The sequence below is a fragment of the Calidris pugnax genome, unplaced genomic scaffold (assembly GCF_001431845.1).
Source record: "Calidris pugnax isolate Ruff unplaced genomic scaffold, ASM143184v1 scaffold13, whole genome shotgun sequence".
NCBI classification, from domain to species: Eukaryota; Metazoa; Chordata; class Aves; order Charadriiformes; family Scolopacidae; genus Calidris; species Calidris pugnax.
The window spans coordinates 7,861,978-7,885,756 of record NW_015090810.1 but is presented as its reverse complement, the minus strand read 5'-3'; the positions used below and the strand labels follow the sequence as shown (position 1 = coordinate 7,885,756).

At 38.1% G+C, this 23,779-nt stretch overlaps 1 protein-coding gene across 1 annotated transcript in view; it reads right to left on the bottom strand.

The window, feature by feature from the left end:
* GABBR2 (gamma-aminobutyric acid (GABA) B receptor, 2) overlaps positions 1–23,779 on the bottom strand; it is a 474,269-nt gene that overhangs the window by 30,830 nt on the left and 419,660 nt on the right. The window contains exon 14 of the mRNA XM_014938669.1: positions 11,736–11,846. Within this exon, the coding sequence (XP_014794155.1) occupies positions 11,736–11,846 (111 nt within the window). The remainder of the gene's footprint in view (positions 1–11,735; positions 11,847–23,779) is intronic.

The following is a 23,779-nucleotide window of genomic DNA, read 5'->3' as shown; positions in this document are numbered from 1 at the left end:
TGGTCAGGCTGCACTGGGGACATACACTAGTGATACCTTTTTTCAGGATACAAACATATTCCTCCCAGACACTCCACTGTCTCAGTGGTTGCCTGCTCTGCATTCCCCGCACTCTTGCTGCTGCACAGCTCAGCTGTGCTGCAAATTTACACCTTGCCAGCCTCTGGAACTGACAAACAGGCTGGTCTGGGCTGAGCTGTTTAGAGGGGTAGGAGGAATCCTTGTGTGTATGTCTCTATATCATGTTTTTAAAGGGATGAGACCCTGAGTAACTATGGAGAAGATTTCTTCTCCTGCTACAATTAATTGTTAATGAGATTTTTAGGGTTGCAGGTCATCCCCCATTCTCCCCCACTTCTTCCAGTATGAACAGACTCCCTTCCAAAAGCATTATTCTGGGAATACAGCCAACATACTTAAATGAGGCCAGCACTTATTACAAATAATAGGCATGAATTTATAGCTGAGGCAGTTAAAAAACGATCTAAAATATCAATTATAATGGAAAAAGATCATTTGAACAGTGTTGTGGGGGTTATGGTTTGGCCCATTCTCATTTATAATTGAGAACACCATGGAAAATGGTTAAGTGTCTTCCAGATGAAAGATATTTATATGACAACTAAAGAAAGGGAGAGGCTCTTGCAGCAAGTGGGTTTCCTCAGAATGATCCTCTATAAATTTGAGAACACTGTTTTTAATTTTTATTGCCATTTCAGGTAAAATGCTTGCCTCGGGAAGAGAGGTCTCCTTTTCTAAAAGTCAAAGCTCATCTTTGAGACGCAGACATGGATAAAAGCTGAGAGCTTTCTGCAGCCTGCCACCAGGACAGTGGTGATCGCAGAGGCGCTCCTTGTTTGCCTGCAGAGCTCTGTGGGGTTGGTAAGATTTCTCCTGTGAGATAGAGCCTTCCTGAGGAAACATAACATTTTGCTTTCCCTCCATCTGCCCTTCTCATGTTCTCCCTTCCTGAGGCTCAGCCAATCTCCACAAACGAAAGGTTAATTTTCATGGCTGCAAAAATCCTAAAACTCCTTAAAATATCTTGGTTGAGGAATAGGATGCAGATGTTAGTGAAAGGTCCATATTTCTGTGGTTTCTTGACAAGTTTTGAATATGAAACACATGAGCTCCAGTAAAAGCATGCACTCTTAGTACCCCAGTTCAGCTGCTCTCTACTCCTGGTACCTAAACTTTAAACATTAATCTTCCCCAGGTATGTAAATCATGCTTCTTATTATGCTTGGGACACCTAGGTCTTGAAACTGCTGTGCAATTTAAGGACTATTGGATATTTAAGGCCTGCTGGGATTTGCAATTTGCAATGCAGCTGTCTCTCCTCCTATTTCTCCTGGAGGGCTCAAGCTAGTAAAGGCTTCTCAGATCATGTTTACCAGCTTGGGACCCACACAAAATACATCAGCCATTTTTGCTCAAAACAATGATGCTGGTGATGACCATTATATAGCTTCATGTTTGGGCAACATGGCACAATTCCAGATTTTGCCTGAGATGTACTCCCTAGGCCCAGGCTAGAAGCTGTCCTCAGAAGGAGCTCTCGAACTTCTTTCAGAGCTGTCAGATTTTATGTAATGAGATACTGACTGTATTAATTACTTGGGCACTTGTGTGGGATGTTAGTTCTGATCTCTTCTGAGAATTTTGATTAAACAGGGATGAAGGTAGGCAGCTCTTGGCACTGCTAACGTGCTTGAGTTGGGGAGAGGTAGGGCACATCTGTCCCCACTCTTTTATACCAGCTCACTTAGGCAGCTCTTTGCTGGAAGTTACAATTCCCATCTTGAGGATCCTGATGGATCCTGTGTACCACCGAAGTAGTTTGAATGACTCAGGGCTAATCATTCTCCTATAGAAAGTGGTTATCTAAAAGTTAAGGAGCACAATAGTCTACTGTCAAGTCTAATGATTTAATTTAAGGCCCTTTGGGGACCTCAACCAAAGACACATTGAAAATGCAACCAGGAAGGCTACCTACACCTTAGTCATTAACTTAAAACCTTTTCCATTTTGGTCTACTAAATACACATTTTGTTGATGCAGAAAGTGTCATGAAATGTTGGTTTGTGTTTTCTCTGAAGGTATGAGCTGTACAGGCAAGATTGGTTTGTTTCATCTTTGGGTTGAGGTTAGGCAGTTTCCATTTGACACTACACTGATTTAGAGTATTAACTTTGTAGCAGCTGATATGGTGGGTTTAGCCTGTGTTGTCCGTGCACTTTAAAAGGCTGTGAAGCAACCATTGTATAAACTTGGAAAAAACAGTATCTGAAGGCAATGGGATTATACCACTGTGACTAAAGATAGAATTCTGATCACTAGGAGAATTCTGTATTAAAGTCTTAGAGGGATAACAGGACTATGGAGAATACAATATTTGTGTTTGAGTTTAATAGGCAAATTTTAGTTTTTAAAAATCTTGTACTGACTAAATTGTGATAGTTGGGAATATAATAAAAGCATCTGTAGGTGAAGTATTGGAAAACACTTTACCCCGTTTTTCAAAACTCTATTAGCTAATTCATTTTAAATCTTGTTCACTGGAATTACTGCTAAACACAGTAACGATTACTTACTGATCTGCAACATATATTAATAAAATCAAGTGTCTAATTTGCTATTGGATTGGATAGACTGGCAGATGACAGGCAGGAAATTATTTATCCTCCTATATTCCCTCTTGCCCTGTACTGCCCTTAAACCATTTTTGTCTATATGGTTCATTTCAAAGTCATGTCTCTTTATACTTTGAACATGGGTTATGAGCCGTATTAGGAAAGATAAAGAAACAGAATTATACTAATGATATCAGACAACAGCAGAGAAATACCAGAGGAGAAGCCTCCAATCTTGTCAGAAGTCATGCTTGCCAGTAACCAGAGGGTATGCTTTTGGAAAGATTATGTATTGGACCAGGCTGCAGCTTTGCAGCTCATTTTTCCATTGTAGTAGCACTTATTGAGCTCGCTTGAGAGAATAAAAGCAAACCTTTACTTCCAAGATCTTGCATCTGGGGATTTTTTTAATGTTTTGGTTTTGGGTAGTTTTGTTTCTTTTTCCAGCTGGATTACTGGCAGATTTACCCTCCTGCCCCACAGTAAAACAAAGGCAGTTCCAGACTCTGGCCTGTAAACACCTCTCAGGCTGATGTAACCGTGAAGCTGGTGTTGTGGGTTTCTCTACTCACATTCATTAATTAAATCCAGATCATCACTGACATAGGCACATTTTTATTTCAGTGAAATGGCTGCAGATTTTTTTCAATGAGAATTTTCAAAACTAAAAAAAAAAAAGCATTTTGATTTTCAAGTTTTCACTGGAGAATTGGGCAGTAAAACATACTGAGCAGTTTTCAGGAAGATGTATAGAAAAGTGGTTTTTGGTTTTTTTTAATCATTAGCACACCAAGTAAGGTTAGCAAACTGAAAGAAAAAAATATATCCTTGTAGGTCTCGTACCTTCACAGTCAGTACAATCTGATGTTAAAACAATCTCTTGCTCCCCTGATCAGGTATGAGTCAGCTGGGTATTTAGTTCATTTTCACACAGCTGCTCTGGACAGACAGTACTAAAGGGAAGCTTAATATTTCTATTGAGCATTAGGATAATAGCTAAATATTTTTCTAATTGCAGGATATGATATTCAGCTATTCAGCAGAAGGATTTTCTTTGTAAAGGTCTTGGCCAAGTCCTTTACGCTGCAGGGCACTTAGTGTGGTCCTGCCCAGAGCAAGATGGAAAAGCAGCTGCACAAAGCTATGGACAGTAACACTCCTCCAGATAAAATATTCTACTTCAAGCCCCCCAAATCAACAGGTTAATAAAATCTTTTCCCTTCTTTCTATATTGACTATATTTGACTCTCTTCCACATAACTTCTGCTTAGTTGTGTTAACGAATACCCATTTGGAATAGCATAATCTAAGATTACCACAGCCAATCAGAGTGCTGTAAAATAACCAAACATCTTTTATAAAAACAAATGTGTGCTACAATTTAAATCTATTTCTTCCATATAAAAATTGATGCCAAAAGGCATGTAAGGGAATATTGCAATAGCTGCAATATTTCAAGAATATATTTGAAGTTTCCTTATGGTCATAGTAGGGAGAAATTTATCCTACAAAACCATATGGTAATTTATGTTTTGGATGCTAAAACACTGTCAATGTTTTATTAAAGATATAACAAATATCTGGTACCACTATAAACTACCTCCCCCCACCACAAAGCTTAACTATCTTCCTCTCTAACGATTGTAAAGTGGGGCAGATGGGCTGGTTTAAACCCACCATAAATATGAGTTGGAATTTTGCAAAGCAATTGAAAAGATGACAGTCTCTTTTTCTGAGTATTCTTATTGATCATGGAGGGAATTAGGAAAGAATGCAAGTAAATGTGTTGAAAATCACCCAAAGTGGTAGTAAGACGCTACATCCAGCATCCAGCATGGACAGTCAGGCCATGTCTCAGTATCGTCTCTAGGTGCCTGAATACTGTTAGAGCCCAAGTTTCTCCTTCTGTGCATACTAACGGTTTCCTGGACTCTAGTTGGGTATTTGCTGACTGGTGTCTGTCACACATCCAGCCTCTGCCATGGTCCACAGAAGAGGTCCATCTACCCTGGCCAAGCCACTCTCCTCTCCTGCCCACCAAGGCAAGACCCCCAAGTGTTGACTGAAGACTGTGCCCCTGGGCACTGACTGCATCCCAAACTCTAAAACATGGTACTTAACACCCTTTACAAATCTACTTCCAAGTGCATGAAAACATTGAAAAAGTAATGTTTATGGATTAGCCATGGAAGTGAAGGAAGCTATTCAAGAAAGGAACAGGTGAAGGCTAAGGAATGTTTACAAATCACAACTGAAAGATGCTTGGTATGTGCTGTAAACAATCTGCCCTAAACTTCATAAATTTAAGGAAGCTTTTCTTACCTTAAAAATTGTTTCAGTTGTTGTGGAATTTAAAGGAAACAAGCAATAAAATTGCATGCAGGCAAGACAGAATGTAACAAAGGATAAAAAGAGGAAATTCATAATAATGATTATGAATTAAAGTTCTAAAATACAGACAGTGGAAAGGGAAGTTAAATATATAGTAGAAAATGAATGGCTAGCAGCATTGACAGAATTCATAAGAATTTCTAAAAATGTATGCAGAGTAAAAGGAATCCTAATAATGATTCATTCCTTGGAAGATGACAAATTCAATAGTAATGCTATGCTTAATGAATATTTTTATCTTATATTTATATAGAGATGGAACAATGCATTCACGTCTTGCCAAAATAGTGAAATACAGCTTATTCCAGCAGTAAGAGAGCTCTTGAAAACCCTGACAAGAAAAGCTGTTGTAATCAGAGAGATCTGGTAACTTGCATGCAGGAGTTTTAGGAATTGATTTAGAAGTTGTCTGGACTGCTGGACTTAATTGTTGATATTTATTGGAATTCTGGCAAAGCTCCACTTAAGACATAAAGAGGCCATATGGGAAAAGAGAAAGTGGAACATCTTCAGTGATTACAGAGCTATTATGGTAATTTCTATCCTAAGCAAATTAATGAAATGGTTGATATATGAACTCAGGCAACAAATGACAAAAAAAAAAAGATAGCGACATAATTCAACATGCTATTATTTTTTTCAATGAGATTGCAAGACTGAATAATCACATTTATGCAGCTTACTTGAATTTCTCCATGGTGTTTGTCTTAATACTGCATGGTATTGTTATTTAAAAATAGTATGCTACAAAATCAGTACAACAAATTTAAACTGATTAAAATCTAGGTGATAGATCTCAACATAACTATTTATGAGAAGCTACTGAAAGTAGGATAGGTTGCCAAAAATTCCTAACCTAATGCTGTCTCACATTTGTACATTGACTTGAAGGAGGCTATAACATCATGGCTGAAAATTATGCAGAGGAAGCAAAGGTGGAGAATGGTAAACAATTAATAGATGTCATTTTCATAAAGCACTAAGATTTTTAGAAAAGTCACAGAAATTTGGCTAAACTGAGGGTAGTTTGCCTAGAAATAAAGGCATCAGGTAATTTTAGAGAAAAAGGGATAACATATATGCAAGACACAGCAAGGTACAAGGTTTGGAAGTCAGAGCTAGACAAATTCAACTTTGTGATTAGAGAGCCTCAGGAAGAAGAGAGATTCTTTCAGACTTGAAATTAAGACTGAACATTATCCAAAGATATATTTCAGTTGAATGAATACTTCATTTAGCTTCATAAATTAATTACAGAGTTGTGTTGTGCAGTAAGTCAACCGTAGTGACCGAAACAGAAGGCTGGAATATGAATCATTAGAAGGAATTAAATTTCTTGTTCTTAGCAACCTTTACCAAGTCCCGTGATGTGTATACATCAGGTTTCCTATCTCCACTGTGAAATACTGGTGTTTTCATCCTTATTGAGGTTAGCTAAGGACTACATATTATAACGTGCGTATCAGAATCACAGAATCACAGAATCACCATGGTTGGAAGGGACCTCTGAGATCATAGAGTCCAACCTCAAAAAAACAAACAAACAAACAAAAAAACCCCAAAACCCAACAACAAAACAAAAACCACAATACCCCACCACATCACACCCACCCACCAACCAATAATCTTGGGCACTAGAGCATGCCCTGAAGAGCCGCGTCTACATGTTTCTTAAATACTTCCAGGGATGGTGACTCCACCAGCTCCCTGGGCAGGCTGTTCCAGTGCCTGACCACCCTCTCAGTAACGTAATTCTTCCTAATATCTAATCTCAACCTACCCTGCCGCAACTTTAGACCATTTCCTCTGGTCCTGACATTGTTCCCTTGGGAGTAGAGGCAACACCCACCTCTCTACATCCTCCTTTCAGGTAGCTGTAGAGGGCAATGAGGTCTCCCCTCAGCCTGTAGCATTGCCTGGCGTTGTTGTGACCAAAATGCAGGACCCGGCACTTGGCCTTACTAAACCTCATCCCAGTGGTCTTGGCGCATTGATCTGACTTGTCCAGATCCCTCTGTAGAGCCTTCCAACTCTCAAACAGATCAATACTCCCACCTAGTTTGGTGTCATCTGCGAACTTATTGAGGGTGCACTCAATCCCCTTATCTAGATCATCAATAAAGATATTAAACAAGACTGGCCCCAAAACTGAGCCCTGAGCAACACCACTGGTGACTGGTTGCCAACTGGATTTTGCCCCATTAATCACAACTCGCTGGGCATGGCCACCCGGCCAGTTTTTTATCCATTGAAGGGTAAACTTGTCTATGCCATGATTCGCCAGTTTCTCCAGGAGAACGCTGTGGGGAATGGTGTCAAAGGCCTTACCAAAGTCCAGGTAGACAATGTCCACAGCCTTCCTCTCAGCGAGAAAGTGGGTCACATGGTCATAGAAAGAGATCAAGTTGGTTAAGCAGGATCTCCCTTTCGGAAACCCATGCTGGGTGGCCCTGATCCCTTGCCTGCCCTGCATTTGCTGTGAGAGCTCACCCAAGATGATCCTCTCCATGATCTTTCCCAGTACTGAGGTCAGGCTGACAGGCCTATAGTTTCCCGGATCCTCCTTCCGGCCCTTCTTGTAAATGGGCGTCACATTGGCCACCCTCCAGTCATCTGGTACCTCTTGGTTGACCAGGATTGTTGATAGATAATGGAGAGAGGCTTGGTGAGCTCTCCCGCCAGCTCCCTGAGTACCCTTGGGTGAATTCCATCCGGCCCCATAGACTTATACGTGTCCAGGTGCATAACCAAATCACTAACTACTTCCTCCTGGATTACAAGGGAGTTGTTCTGCTCACCTGTTCAGTTGTTCTGAAGTGGTCAGTAATATTAGTTACAGCTTAAAACTCCCTGTACAGAGTAAAAGCAGGATTTGATACACAGAGCAACAGATGAACTGAAAATATACCTTAGACCTGAGAGTCTGTTTCTCAGTAGCTGAATAATATGTAACTGCAATAATACCTCAGCAACACAATGAAACTAGCAACACAATGAAATTTCCAATATATGTACACCTTGAGTCTAATGTTATTTAAATACATTATCAGGAAGAGAGGAATCAAACTGTAGACAAGTCTAGTGTGTGTGGTTAATAAGTAAGGCACCCTGGAGAAGTCCAATCCATCCTTAATCTGATATTGTTCTGGCTGAGATCAGAAAAATAATTCATATTCCTCAGAAAGATGTTCATGCACTCACTAATAATGCTCCACTGGCAAGATTAAGATGGTGTGATTTCTATTATCCTTTGAAATATATGAAATAAAGGTACTTCTCAACCATGTCTACATCATCAGAAATCAAAAGCTAGACATACTGCAACTGATGCCCACCATGCACATACAGATGGACTGTGAATTTGTATGTAGCCTTTTAGGAGCCGAACCTGAGACAAGAAAAAACCCAACTGAGTCCCTTATGTATGGTGGGACTTGGCCAGGATCACTAAAAATTATAATACAATGACAAAGGCAAGATTTAGGATGGTTGTCTTCCTGTTACTGTCTGATCACCAGTCCTGAGGAATCTGAATCCAATAACTGAGAAGCTTTCATGCAGTTAGTAAGCATTTCCTCACAACCCTTCAAAGGCAATCAAATTGCAAATCTGACTTTTTGCTTACTTTAATATAGAAGGAACTAGTGCATCTTGGTGAATAATGTCTTGCCTTCTCTTGCCTTGCTTTGCCTTCCCTGAACTTTCCTGCCCTTCTATGCTCTGCCCTACCCCGAGTGATCTATTCACTGCATCAGAATGGACAGTATTGTTTTATATCTTTGAGCCAAAAAGCAAAAGTACTTTTTTAGGTTAATCCAATTTTTTGTATTCTCATTTTGAGACAACAAGAGGTCACTGTAAATAATTTTGGGCTGAATAAATCATTAAGCCATTTAACCTTAAATATTGTACTATACTGTAATTAGAAGTACTAGCTCTTTAGTATAAAATATGTTAAATTACAGATAAGTATTTTATTATTACAAACGACAGAATTTCGCATTAGATAAACCTTTATAAAATGATACAGTAACATGAGAGGTTCTGTTATTTTGAAGGCAAAGTATGCATGGTGTACAGAAACACCTTTGGTGATGAGATAAAATACATCAATCTTGTTGTCCTCATATAACTCACCACAGCAATTATTTAAGTGGTTCAAAGATTTGTGTGAGACAAAGGGCGCTGCAGTAATAAAAGTGTATATTTCACTGGTGGTTATGAAACCCTGTGTGCCTGAAATAAGTATAGTGAGTAATGCCAAATGGCATTTGCAAACTTAAACTGAATCACATATCTTGTAGAAAACAGTCCAACATACATGCCAACAAACCAGTCTAGGGAAAAGGACTAGTGAGAACCAATGCAGTTTGATTACTGTCCAGCAGGACTCAAACTTGAAAGAAGCTTCAAAGAAAATTGCCTGAGGAAGTATTTTTAAAATGCATAATGTTATTTTCCCTCTTTACTGACAAATTACAGATTTTTAATTGTAAACCCCACCACTTGTTTGAATCCTTCAGTATTTTTAAAGGAATTTTAATTTATTTTTTTCATTTACATCACTCTAATTGAACCAAACGTATTTACTGGTTTACTTTTAAAATAGAACGACAGAGAAAAATGTATTAAGTGCTTCTATAAGGAACACTGACAAATTCTACCTGGGAGAACACAAAATGAACTGCTCAGAATTTCTATACAAGGAGATTGGAAAGTAACAAAAGTATGGAAAACATTCATTCTTATAACAAATTATAACAAATAATCTAAGAAAAATCTTGTAAAATCAAAAATAAAAAGTGAAAAATACTCTCCCAAGTGAAGAGCAGGAATTTATTGACAGACATGTCAAACTAGTAATAAAGTAATATACCAGAAAAGGGATACAAAAAGTTAAGAACTTCATCCCTGAAAAGAAATAAATGATCTAGTAGATACAAACCATCACCACACAAATTGTAAATATTGCAATAAAGTTAATACCTTGAGAGCAATTGGGTATTAAAGCTATGTTTTTCAGTTTAGCTATGTCTTTTGGGAAGATTTGGCTTTAAAAAGAGACAAAATTCAGAAACTGGCACTATGCAGATTAGGACAAATCAAATAAAGAGATACGAGTAGGAATTTCAGAAGGTCCCAGCTTCACATGGGGACTTGCAGATGGGCTTTGTTACAGTACAGGGGGGTTGACATCCTGAAGGAGCCCCTTTTGAGCTGGACTAGTTCACTGGTGTGCAAAGAAGCTCCAGATACAATGTACTGACACTATCTGGGGTGGTGTGCTGTGTTTTTGCATAAAGCATGACGTTTATGCCAATGGACAGTTATATTTTACTATGGCTCCAGTGCTGCAGTGCTGGCTAGCATCACGGCTCCTGGCTTCTGGTGGTCTTGTCTTCAAAACAAAAATCCCTCAATGCTGTGTTACATGCTGAGGTTACTGTGAATCCAGAGCTACTCAGACATGCCCAGAAAGAAATGCTAAGATGCGGAATTTCTCTTTATTTCTGATCCTTTTGGGGGGATGAAGTGTATCCTAGCTCTTAGTTTCACAGCATGCTTGGACATTCTCCTAAAAATAGGTCTCTATACCTGAAGTTGTATGGGTTTTGTTTTTTGTTTTGTTTTGTTTTTTTTTTTTTTTAAAGATACTGGTGTTTAGAATTAAAAAACCCCACCCGTCTTATCCCTTCCTGTTGAACTTTCTATTGTGTATTTAAGGACCTTTCAGCCTGAAAAAACAGCAGCATGAAAAGCAGCAGGATTCTGCAGCCCAGCAGAGTGATCATTTGCCATGGAGAGGGAAGAGGAGCACTCCAGGCACCAGCAGCTCCCTCTCCCTGGCTTCCCCCAGGGCAGCAGCACCAGCCACTCCGAGTGGAAGCAGCTGACCCAGTCTCTCACGGGTGTCCAAACAAACAGGCATGCTACATACACACGGAACAGATTGAGCCCTTCAGGCAGTGTAAACTAATGTTTATCTAGGTTTAGCATCCAGATGGGGCTCAGCTCAAGATAGGTGTTCAGCCGGCCAAGCTGTCAAAATCAGATGTTTTTTAAAACCTTGAGGCTTAACGGCTTTTAATCACTAATAGTCACTTTTACAGGCATTTTTGGTTTGGTTTGGTTTGGTTTGGTTTGTTTCATTTTGTTTTGGTTTTGTTTTGGTTTTTTTTTTTAAACTATCAAAGTTCAGAATTCCTGGTTCCTGAGGTCCAGGTTTAGTTTTTAGTAACTAAATCTTTTTGTGGAGATGGACCTCAGCGACAAAAGGCTTATTTTGATTCAGCCTCCAAATTCATTTTGTGACTCCTGTGACTGTTCCTGAAGGAAATTTGCAACTCAGAGGCAAACACCTAGAATAACCTAGTCCCACCTTTTTGGAGAACCTAAAGGAATTCAGATGATCGGGTTCTTTATTTACAAAGTTGTCTCATCCATAGACCCATCTTTTCACTGTTGAATTTCTTGGTTTGCAATATATCTATAGTATTCAGCTTAAGTGCTATTAATGTCTTATTTATTTTACATATGCATGCATCCCCATACTACCACCTAATGAACTTTAGAACAGGTCTAATTATAAAAGATGTATTCAAGGAAGTTTTAACTCTCTCCCAGCCATCAGGAAAGCAAATATAATTCAGTTCATGCCGATCAGTAAATAGCAGCCTGAAGGCAGTGTTCTACAGAACAAGTTATGCTTACCATCAGGAGCCCTTTATAAGCATAGACAATCCCAAGCCAAATTGTCATGTGAGTGTTTTCGCAGTGCTCCAAGATCGGTCGGATGGAGATATCTCTGCCTGCAGGGTCCGGCTGCAAAAATAAAAGGTGAAATATTTGCATTCAGATTTCATTTGTATTCACACCTCAGAGACACTTAAATCTATTCTCAGTAGACTGAGGACATGTAGACTACAGAGTGGACAACTTTAAAGTAACTTGTGATGACGGCAGACACAGGAACCTGCAAAGGAACACAGTGAAAAGCAAAGATCTGAGGAAACAACTGCATGATCATTACCACCAGGTGAGGTCACCTCTACTGCAAACCAGAAAGCAAATGTCAGAAGTTGCTCTGTCTTTAACAATGTCCATCACATTTATCAGCTTTAGGACATCTAAGTTTTTTACAAGGCAAACAGCTTGAATGCACAGGAATAAAAATAAATGTGCTTAAAGTCTTCCCTCCTTTCACCTGTGATTCTTGTGTCATTGGAAAATGGCTGATAAGCAATGTATGAAACATTGCTGTCTTTCAGGTGTTTTTCCATTGATAATCATGAGTGAAATCTAAGACCATTTACTATGGAAACTACATCAGTAGCTTAGAAGAGTGTATAAATCATCAAAAATCTGGAAAAAAACCCTCCTTTAGAGCAAGTGAACGTCTATGCAAAATTTAATACTGCTGGAGGCTTTGTAGCTTTCCATTTATTTTGAAAAGGAGATTGTATAAAAGCGCAGAATGAAGAGAATCTGCAGACTACCAGGATGGTTTATATGAGGGAGAAGTTATAACTAAGACTCAGAGAAACCTGAAAGAGCAACTGCCATTCTCCCTCACCTATTTTTTTTTTTCAATAAGAGGAAAAAAACCCAGTTGACACAAAGAGTAAACGGGTACTAGCTACAACACGGTCTACAGTTATGTTATGGTTTGAGAAAACCCATAACAATCTATTGTTATTTAGACAATTATTCTATCACCTGATGACCCCTCCTCACCCGGAAAGGGGAATCGGGGAACACAAAGAAACACAAGGATTGAAAAATAAATAGATTTAATAGACTAAGACTAAATAATTAACAATAATACTAAAGAACCAGTATGAATCCTGATACTGATATAAGATATACAAGAATTATACTCAGCCAATTCTATCAGTAGGAAGCTGTGCACTCCCAGCAGGGACAGCAAATGGCGGACACTGCAAGTGCAATGGCTTCAAGAGGAAGGGAAGGCCTCAGGGGTCCGGCACAGGGGCAAGGAGTTGTCTGGACCTGCTGCCATCAAGGGAGAGAGAGCTACGCAGTAAAATTTTCTAATTTATATAGAATGTGACGTTCATGGTATGAAATAATCCTGTTGGCCAGCCTGGGTCAAATGCCCAGGCCTTGCTTCTCCTCATCCCTGCACCTGGCAAGGCTTGAAAAAACTAAGACCTTGAATCCCACAGAGCCTGACTGGCTATAAAGTAAATATTTTCAGACACTAGAGTCTTCTAAAAATGCAATTTCCCCCAGCATTAGAAGAAAAGTTAGTCCTGTGTCTCTCAACCCAGGACAAGTTACAATATATATTAGGGTATGGTCCAACTGCTTTTTAATGATGTACACTGCATAAAAACACAAGGTACCTATAGTATGTGATCCTGTTTTAGTTTGATACTGCAGAATCCTCCTGTTGGCTGTTCAGTGTGTTTTACTTCACAGAATATAATGAAATACTGAAAGCTATTTTTCCTTTCTATTTAGAAACACTGGACCTCAACGTCAGCTAAACTAAGATCAACCCAGACATAGCTTTCTGTACCTGGCTGTCCCAGTGGGACTCACAATTTCCCTTTTTGATGAATAACACATGGAAAGTGTCTCATGCAGAAGTATAATGATTATTATATGAGGTAAGGAAAAATCACATTTTCACCAACTGAAACACAGTATTGTATGTGGAAGGATTTTAGAGAGATCTGAATAATTTCCTAAAGCTTATTCTTGCTGCCTCCGAAGCTGGTATGAATTTTTCTATGGATTTCTGTGGTTACAGCATTAATCCACAGCTCAGTTTCTTCCATCAGCCTTTTTGCATTGCCCCTGACCTCATACACTGTAAAAAGATAATATAACAAACAAGGAGGTAGACATGGGGGAACAAAAAAAACACCCAAACAAGCTTGTGCTATGCAATGCACAGTCTTTCTTAGCAAATCATTCGGTAGGCAAGACATTAACACTTAAAACCTTTTCTTATCCTGGACTCCCATAGAAACCCTGAGCAGAAGAATAAAGATCTTTTAAAAAAGGTGTCTTAAAATAAAATAAGATAAAAGCCAAGAAGGCAATATTAACTCTCCCAAAGGGCTCATGACTCCAGCCTAACAGTTGCTGATGGGAAGCTCACAACCATTAGCTGAAGAATTAAAATGACTGCAAACATTAAGTGGCATCACGACATTTAAGATGCTACAGATGTTTGTCTGGGGATCAGTTAAACTACCTCATTCTTCCTCATCAATGACAAAAGCCCTATGCTAAAATTTAGGTGCACTGAAAGGAAAATACTCTTTCACATTAACCTACTATGTTCAACATAATTTTTGCTTAGTATGAAGTAAAGTTCACGTAACAAATCATTCAAATATAGCTCTGAATGTGTAACTGATGTGTGAACAGGACTGTACTACCTTTTCCTGAAATTCTAAACCACATTAAAACCTGCTATTAAGTTTTTTTTTTTCCATCTTAGTTACACTATGCCAACATTTGCATCCTTCATGGTCTGGAATTATGGAACTTATATAAAATTTAACCTTGTGGTCATCAGAATGTCACTTTTTTAAAAATTATTTTTCTTCACACTGGGGAGTCAGCACAGGACTGTCTCTTTATTTCCCCAGCTCTACATCCTTTCTGCCATGTATTCCTTCTATTTTAGTTTTGTACTTTTGCAAAACAAGAAGGTTTGTAAATAATATAGACTTCCACTTGGTGCGATGGACTATGTTATATGGTTTGTTTCGTTTGTCTCTGAATTGAAACCTCCACTTACACCTAGACTGAAGCATTCTGCCACTTTTAGGCAACTATGAACAAGTGCAGTTATTCCTTATTATGAAGAATATTACTGGAATGCAGACTCCTATTTGGTCAGTGGCAGATTATCTTTTTATTTCATGTTTATCTTTTTATTTGGTCAGTGGCAGATTATCTGTTTATTCACTAATGCAAATTTACTTCAAAATTGGAAAGCATATGTCCATTCATTACTCAAAAGTGAGAGGCCCAGGCAGCAAAAGGACGAAGTGGAAAACACTACTTGTTTTCAAATCCTATTAGAGATAAAGAAGTCACATTATTTCTTTAGTAGGAAGAATGCCAGATTTTATAAGACAATGACAGTTTAAAAAATATGTTAATTAAATAAAACAGTGTATTCAGATTTTCTACGTGAGATAAGAAATTCTTGTGAGTTCTAGGGAGATCAGGAAAAGAGGGAATACTGATTGCAGCATCAACAAAAGTGTACATAGGCCATTGCTTTTTTCAAAGTACTTTCCAGATCTGCGAAGTGGTAATATTTTCAACAAACTTTTGCATGTGGAGTTAAGCATTGGCAGGTAGCGGTGATTTTACAGTGAACTGATTTTGCTGATTACTTATCGCTACTGCAAAATGACATTCCTTTTTTACTGCTTTTAATTTGCCGTTCTGTTTCTTCACTGATTTTGCATGAATTAACTAATCATAGCAAAAAGCTGGGTTAAAAAAACATATGATATTTTCTCATGTCAAAAGAATTTTTAAAAACGCTACAATTACAGCTGAATGGGGCACTTCACTGACCTCTCTAATCATCCACCATTTGTGCACTTTGTTACTGCTTTAGAGAGGATGACAACATAAATGCTACCAGTGATTATATATGTACTGGAAATTTGCCCTTTCCTTTTATAGAAAACAATCTAAATGCCCTTCAGATGTCACTCTCAAAAGCCTGAAGACCTCCTTTCTTGTGATTAGGCTGAAGCTGTCCTACCTCTTCTGAAACCTAATAAGGTTTCTGACATTGACATCAATTTCTGGAGTGTTTTCAGCAGTTGAACATAAACAGTTTAATCTGTTCACTTCATACAAGAGTTGTGTATCATCTCCAGTAAAATGCTTGTTTTACTTCAGATCTGCTAGGTCTAGATAGCAATCCAAACCAGTAAACAGATTATCTACACAATGTTTATATCCCCTTTCAGTGCATATTCAGGTTATTAGGCACTTCTGTAGTTTTGTTGCCTTTTCATTTTTGTTCTTCGGTATGCTGGTGGGCTGGCAGATCCTCGTCACAACAGGTGAGCAATGGCTTAGGTGGGTACTGCCAGAGGCAGGAGTGAAGCTTAAAACCACCCAGAACCAGGAGGGAAATTTGCAGGAGAGACCTCCAGGGGCATTGACAGAGACTGCCTCCTGCCTTCCTACACCCCAAAAAATAACTGAACAGCAATGACACTCTTGTTTTCTTCATGTTTTTGTAGATTGCAATACAAAACTACATGCTCAGTTGTTGTGGTTGGGCTGGAATGGCAACTAAAATGCAGGACAGATGCTCTTCTTAACCTCTCCCCTCAGGAAGAGAAGGGTGAGAGAGAAAGAGACTTATGAGTTGAAAAGAAATTAAACCACTTTAATGAAATATTAATAATGAAAAGTAATATCAAAAAAGAACATAAGGAAAGCTTGAACCCATATCAAGCTTCCAGGATGATGATAATGTCACTGGCAGGCACTGGGAAAGTCCCAGACTGGACTCAGTGACAGACAGGAGCTGAACTCAGGAACTGGATTCAGGAATGCTTGGATTGGGATCAAAGGCAGATGAACAGAATCCTCCTCAGATACTGGCCATTGAAGAAAGAGGGCTGACCCTTTGATCCCTCAGCTTTTATACTGAGCATGATGCAGGTGGGATGGAATAGTTTTGGGTCTCCTGTCCTGTCTGCTCCTCCCTGCAGGTGGCCCCTCTATGCTTTTCCGTTTCCAACCCTCCAGCAGGGCAAATGACAAAGTCAGCTTTGGCTGATACAGCAATAACTATAAGCAAGAGCCTCTCTGCATACCATTTCTTGGCATTAATTATAAACATCATGCCTTATCTCTGCTAGAAGCTGGCACTGTCTGAAAAATACGCCGTTAACTTCAGAGAGCATAGTTTGTTAGAAGAGGCTTAGGTGAAAAGTAAAGTTACTGGACAGAAAATTGTTTCTGTTTTACCTGAAACCAGGACATCGGTTTAAGCTGCCTTCCAGAGTCGCCCACGTTAGGGAAGCAGAAAGGCAGTGCTTCAAGTGCAAGTGCAGTTTTTGTTCTTTAAGGATCTGGCTTCAGTTGAGTAAACAAATGTACGCAGCGTAATGGACAGTTTTCCTTGTTTTAGGCTAAGTTGTGGGAAGATAGGGCAAACCACCCTGAGGCAGCTGTGCCTTCTGGGCATGATGTTATTTGATCCACATAAAGACAGCTCTTACCTACTTTTTTCATCTATAACTACAATTTCTTAGTGGCTATTATACTAGCCAAAATCCGTTTGGAAAAGACCCCGTGCAGTGGGGAGATATTTGTATGATTATCCATGTATCGAGTTATTTATGTCTTTATTGCCATTCCTTCTCTATAGCTCCACATAGGTTTAAAAAGAGGAAGGGTTTATGTTCCATGAGCCATTTCTTCCAGCAAACATCTGTGAAGAACAGACTGTGCCACCGCACAGTGTCCAACAGTCTTTGACCTTCTTAGCCTACTTCTTCTATGTGGTCACCTCTTCCGGTCCCGCTGCCCATACAGCAGATGATCCCTATGTACAGGGTTGTGGTGGTGCTGTGTAACACAGCTCATGGGTGGACAATCTCAGGAAGCTTTCTAAGAAACTTGATCAGTTTGAAAATCAGAACATTAGGCCTCAGTCTTTTCCAAACATGGATATGAAACATAAGGTAAATAGTTCCAGCTTCTGTTTACTAGGTTTAAAATAAACTGTGCAGTTCCCATAATAGAGGAAAATACAGGATCATACTCTTCTATCACACTGTTAAAATGGTCTTCATATACCATCCCACTCTCTGTTTTATCTTCCCTTTAAATGGCTTCCATCTAACTGGCATAATGACTGTACACTATCGCTAGTCTGCAGCATGAATTAGACATCTCTGGCATTTTAAATTTGGCATATTTAACAGTCATATGGAGGCCAAATGTGATTCCTTATCTGAAAATCCAGACTTTGCTAAATTAGAAGATCATCCTTACTTCGTTTTAAACTGCCCTCCCCTCCCCCCGGATAATTATAGCTAGTTTATACTATAAATTCTGTAAGAAACTAAATTTACTTGCACGTTGTAACAGGTCCTCCTCTGTGCTAAACTGCACATTTGTATGGAAAGGTGTTCCACAAAGGGTTTTAAACAGTTTTCATATGCAATGTAATGTAGCCAGGCCCTCAATTACTGATGAAAAGAAAAAGAGAAGGATCAGATGCTGTCTAGTTTTCAATTATTTACTAATCTGAGGTTATTTTTAGAGAAAAACAACTCTGATATGAAAAAGAGATTTGCAAGGAAATGGATCCCTTTTGTTTCATAGATTTTTTTACTTTGTGTAGTCATATCTTCCATGAATGCAAAATAGCAAATGCAATACTATGCTGGGGTAGCTCACTTGGAATGTCTTCCAATTAAAAATTTAGTAGGCAACCTAGAATAAAAGCTTATTTGTCTTTGTTCATATCTGAGCTTGGGTTCAGATAAATTACGAATCACATTGTGTGTTATATAGTTGCTCAACAGAGTACAAAACTGTTACTGGATTCTTGCAGTCCAGTGACCAATTTCAATTCTTTTGAAGATTACTTGAGAAGTTTGGATGTTTCTATAATAGTCTAATGATCCAGGGCACTAATTGATTTAAAGACTTCTTCATGTATTTTTCTTTGATTCAGAATCATGTTTACACCTGGCCACTCTGTGACTCCTGAAAAAGAAATGAGAAGCATAAAGCTCCTGACCTCAGAAGATAAGAAGATTCTGAGCAACCACAACATTCATTGCATGCAGTGTGCATACTTGATGCTCTCTCATGCAAACCCCAAGGAGAAAATTATTTTATATTTGAATTTAGATTTGTTTTTATCAAATTGTTTAATAATGTTATTTATCTTTATAAAAACATTTACAGTTGATGACTATGAATACTTAACTGCAGCAAGATACCATGCTGTATCAGTTCCCATCTGAAAAGAAAAACTTCTCACAAGGATCAAAAATTTAGGAATGTTACTTTAATTTTTTTTTTCCATAATCTGAGGTGGAAGACAAAATTTTATTTCATGGAACAGTTACGATTTCCTCAGCCCCTAATCTGTGGATTTACTTACTTTGTACCGGAATGCTCATAGCACTATTAGAAAGGGAGCTGTTACCTCATTTCTGTAGATGAAGAGTCATCATCATGTGAAGGTTAAGCAATTGCCTAGGAAATCTGAAAGGAATTCAGCCTAATTTGCCTTACTTCTTTGAGTCAGAAAAAACATCTTTCTGATAACTATGATCAATATAAAAATTCTCATTCCAGTTTTCATAGCTCCAGAGACAGAGGCAGTTTTCCACAGTAAATTTCTCATTAGAAATTAGAATTAGAAATTTCTAAAATTCTACTTCTAATTCTAGTTATAAATTTTAGTTAGAAATTTGCTGGGAAAATTTTGAAGAAAATTTTCTCTAGTTGAATCTTTTTCTTTGGAAAACAAATTTCAATAAGTTAAATGACTTGAGATTACATTTAAAATCAGTTTTGCAATTCTTTACCATGTCCCCCTCCAAAGTTATTTAAAATGAAAATGTGTGATTTTCAGACTGCCTGACTTTTAAAACAGTATTTTTTATATTAATTATAGACAATAAAAATAAATAAAAACCAAAAAACATAAACATAAACCATAACCATAAACCATAAACATAAAACAAAAACCAAACCAAACCAAAAACAAAACAAAAAATTGGCTCTGTTTTCTGAAATTTTTAAAAACCTAAAGCTTATCTTAGTTTGTAACAAAGAAGATTCCAGCCACTTCAAATATGTTAATGAATGAGACCAAGGATTGCTCTTGAAGTTTCCAGTGGTCCCACAGTGGTGATGGATGAGTACCGCAGCAATGCAGGACAGCAGTATTATTTTAACCAGTAACCCCACTGCTTAGGCTCAGGTGAAAACTGTGCAGGACAGGAGTCAGCCTTGGGCCCAGTCTGCCCCTTCTTCCCAGGCTCTCAACAGGAGTGGCTCCTCAGTGGAGTCCTCCAGAGCAGGGTTTGTGCAGAGCTACGGTTTGAAGTGTTTCAGGATGCACAGTTTCTCATGTAGATCTGAGCACACACCCCCTGCCCCTGTGACGTGAAGTAAAGGGTATCTTTAGGTTATCCAGGATGATTACAGGATATTTTTTGCTTCTTTCATTTTCTTGCTGTACTGAAATTCAGCTCCACACCCCACCTCAGTCAATGGACTGGACTTAGGCATTACCTGGCTTCACAAAAACTTCAAAAATTATACTCTTCCAACAGTCCAGAATAAATCCTGTATACATTGTCATGCCTAAAAATCTTCATTCCAAGTGGCATTTTAGCATAGAATACATATGGGACAGTAATTGTGTAACGGTTGGCTAGCTAGAAACCATCAGACAATGAAATTGCGTTTGTTTGAATACCAACATATACATCCCTATTTTTTATCTGGTCACGTTTTTTTTTTTTGTTTTTCAAATTGGTTTTCTAAAACATAAAAAAGATGTGCCATATAAGCCAAGGAAAAAAGTGCTAACACATTTTGGGGCTTTGAGGATATTAATGTAGTTATTTTACATTACTCAGCTTGCTACAAATACAGAATCCAGGTCTAACTTTACAAGTGGATGGGAGCAAAGAAAGAAAAAGTGAAAAAAAAAGAAAATATGTCAGAGATAACCACTTTAATTCCAAATACCCCAAAACAATAAGGTCTGGTAATACATTCACAGTGATAGTCACACTGTAATATCTTTAAAACAAACCTACTTTCTAGCTCCCCATCTGTCTCTTGTACAATCCCAGAAAGCAGTAAGCACACATGCTGTAAGTCAGTGTGATTGAAAGATGATAAAATTCCAGAAAAGCTATTTATAATTATATATTTTATTTATATTGTGAATGTGTCCATACTTTTACTTGTAAAGAAAATCTTTCAGCAGCATTATTTATAACATCACTTTACTTAATGATTTTTATTTTGCTGTTATGGTGCTTCATTTTTATTTAAATGAAACTGTTTTTGAGAGCCAAAAGGTTTCCAGAGATTTCTTGGTATTTTTATTAATATCATCCCCTAATCCAAGCTGTTTCATTTATTTGTATTAATGTAAAATACAAAATAATAGATTAGACTGAGAAAAGAAACCCCTGTGATCCCTGCAAACAAATGTAGACAAGCAATGAAAGGAAAAAGGCAGAATTCTCTTGTATCATGGAGCGTTTCAAACAACTGTGACTAAGTTTTCCCACTCTGTTCTCAGCGATCTCTTCAGTAGAAATTTTACATCATATTATTTCCTCAGAGAATGTTGCCCCAATTACATATCTAGGGACTTGGTAATGAAATGTTTCTGCATATGTGCATGGAGGCAGCGGGACAAGTGTTACAAAGACTTAATAAAGCATTCTCAGCAGTAGAACATGTGTTTTTCTTTGAAGGGAGGGCAAAGGGCCAAGATACAGAAGAAAAGCAGGTTAGAGGAGCAAAGACCTTTGTTATTACCAAGACCCTCCTGTGCTGCAGATTCTTATATAAATGTGCACTTCTTGGTATCAGCTTCACAAACTGAGGAAGAATATTTTCCCCTCCTTTCTTGTGAAGCTGCCCATAATCATGGCTGACAAGCTGGACTTGCAGTTTCTTGTAGTTTTTTTTTCCTTTCCTAACTCAATTTCCTGTTATGCTGGAGGCCACACCAGCTACTCTTACTGGTGGCTGCAGCAATTAAATATCTCCTTGCTTATGGTAATGGGAACAGACAGTGTTAATGTGGAATTATGGCAAATACATAAAGGAGAACAGCAGAGCAAAAATGCAGAGGACAGCCACAGACAAACTTACGGTGGCCCTGACAGGAACCAAGGTAGAGGTCCTTCTACCATATAATTTGCTAATGGGTAGGCTCCGAGTTGCAAGCAAGAATGTGACCTATATGACTTATCGTTCTTCCTGTGGCACTTACAGAAACAGGATTTATCACTTTTCTGGTAAATAAACCAGATTTGCAAGCAACAGCTAACAGAATCCATCATCGGTTGCTCCTTCCAACAAGAAAAACCCTCAGGTCCTCAATTGTACCCAGTTTTTCAGGCCAAGGAGGGCAACAACCTCACCTCTATGATTGTCTTGTATTTTCTGTTTAGTGCTATAATTCCTTTGATTTACGGATTCTAACAATATTTGTTACTATGCCTATTTGCATTGCAGTGACAGCAACAACAAATGGACACTGTCTTCATGCAGAAGGTGAAAAATCCATTCTCTAAGAGGATTTAAAAACATTCATATGAGGTGTGGGAGAAGAGAGAGGCATCAAGTAGGGTTGTATGACATTTTCAGAGGCAAATATCAGTGGAGACCACTGCCCCCCTGTGCATGCACTGACAAATGGATAGTTTCTGGGCTGTGGCAAATAAAAATGATTACTTCTCAACATGAAGGACATTTTAATTTCCTCAACTATTCTTTTATACTCTCCAAAATGGTTTGATGATGGTCCATCAACCCACTATTGAAGCATTTTGTCGCTATTTTTATGATTGCACTAAGACATAATTAAAAAACTGCTGTTATAAGTGGATATCTTTCCTTTGTTTTCAAAAATCTTTAATCCAGAAATGACAAGACTAGCGTAATAAATATTTTCTCATAATTGCATCACAATACCTGTAGCAGAAGCACCTACATCTCCTCCAAAGCTTTTCTAGAATTAGGTGATTCAACTTCCCCATCACAAAAATTGCTGTGTCTAAAATCAGCTCCTAATTTTGTTTTCACAGTGAAATGTAAGATGCATATTAATATATGGAAGTACATGAAAATATTTGTCTATCATAAGAATTTTGAAGATTTCAATTTTTCTTTCCCACCTTGCAACACTAGTAATGTCTCATACCATAATCCAAAAACTGAATGGATGAATAAATAAATAAAGGTCAGGTCAACAGAAATATTTTGATGACTTCAAAAGATTTAATTTGCTTTTGACCTTTTAAAACTGTTAACCTTATTTGATATAACCTAACTCCATTTTGAAAAGAAAGGTCATTTTGAATTAAAAAGATATTTTCTTTAGTTAACAAAGGTCAACAAGAATATTTTGCCACTTTTCTACCAAAATAATTCTGCATGGGGAAACTCACTGAGACCACCTTTTCCTTACAAGTGTATAAATCTTATGCCTACTCAATGTTTCTGAGAAAAATATCTCAACACCTAAATAAAGGAATATTATCAGCAATAAGATTGTAAATCCATCGTCTTGACAGATTACTTCTGAAGATTCACATTTGATAGTAAAACTGATCCAATATTAGAGCAGAGTGACACCAATGAACGAACCACGCATCTTTACAACTTTTACTGGTGTAATTATGCCAGCAAGGCCTACAGACTGGAGCTACACTAAAGGTACACAAAGTATGCATTCATCTTTGGTGAGTTCTTTTCAGCTGTGAAAGATGTAGCCCTCACCAAACTAAAATTACTCTTGGAATCTTAAACTGACACCTTTCCTGCCTTAAAGAAGACATCTGACATGAGGCTTAGGATTCAATAGTTATATTGGCATTACAGTTAAATGAGACCGTTTTCATAATTATCTCATGTTCAGCAAAACATAGGATGTAGATTTCCTTTGCATTAACTCCAGTTTGAAATAAAACATCTCTTTTAGAAAAAAACATTCAGTGACAACGAAC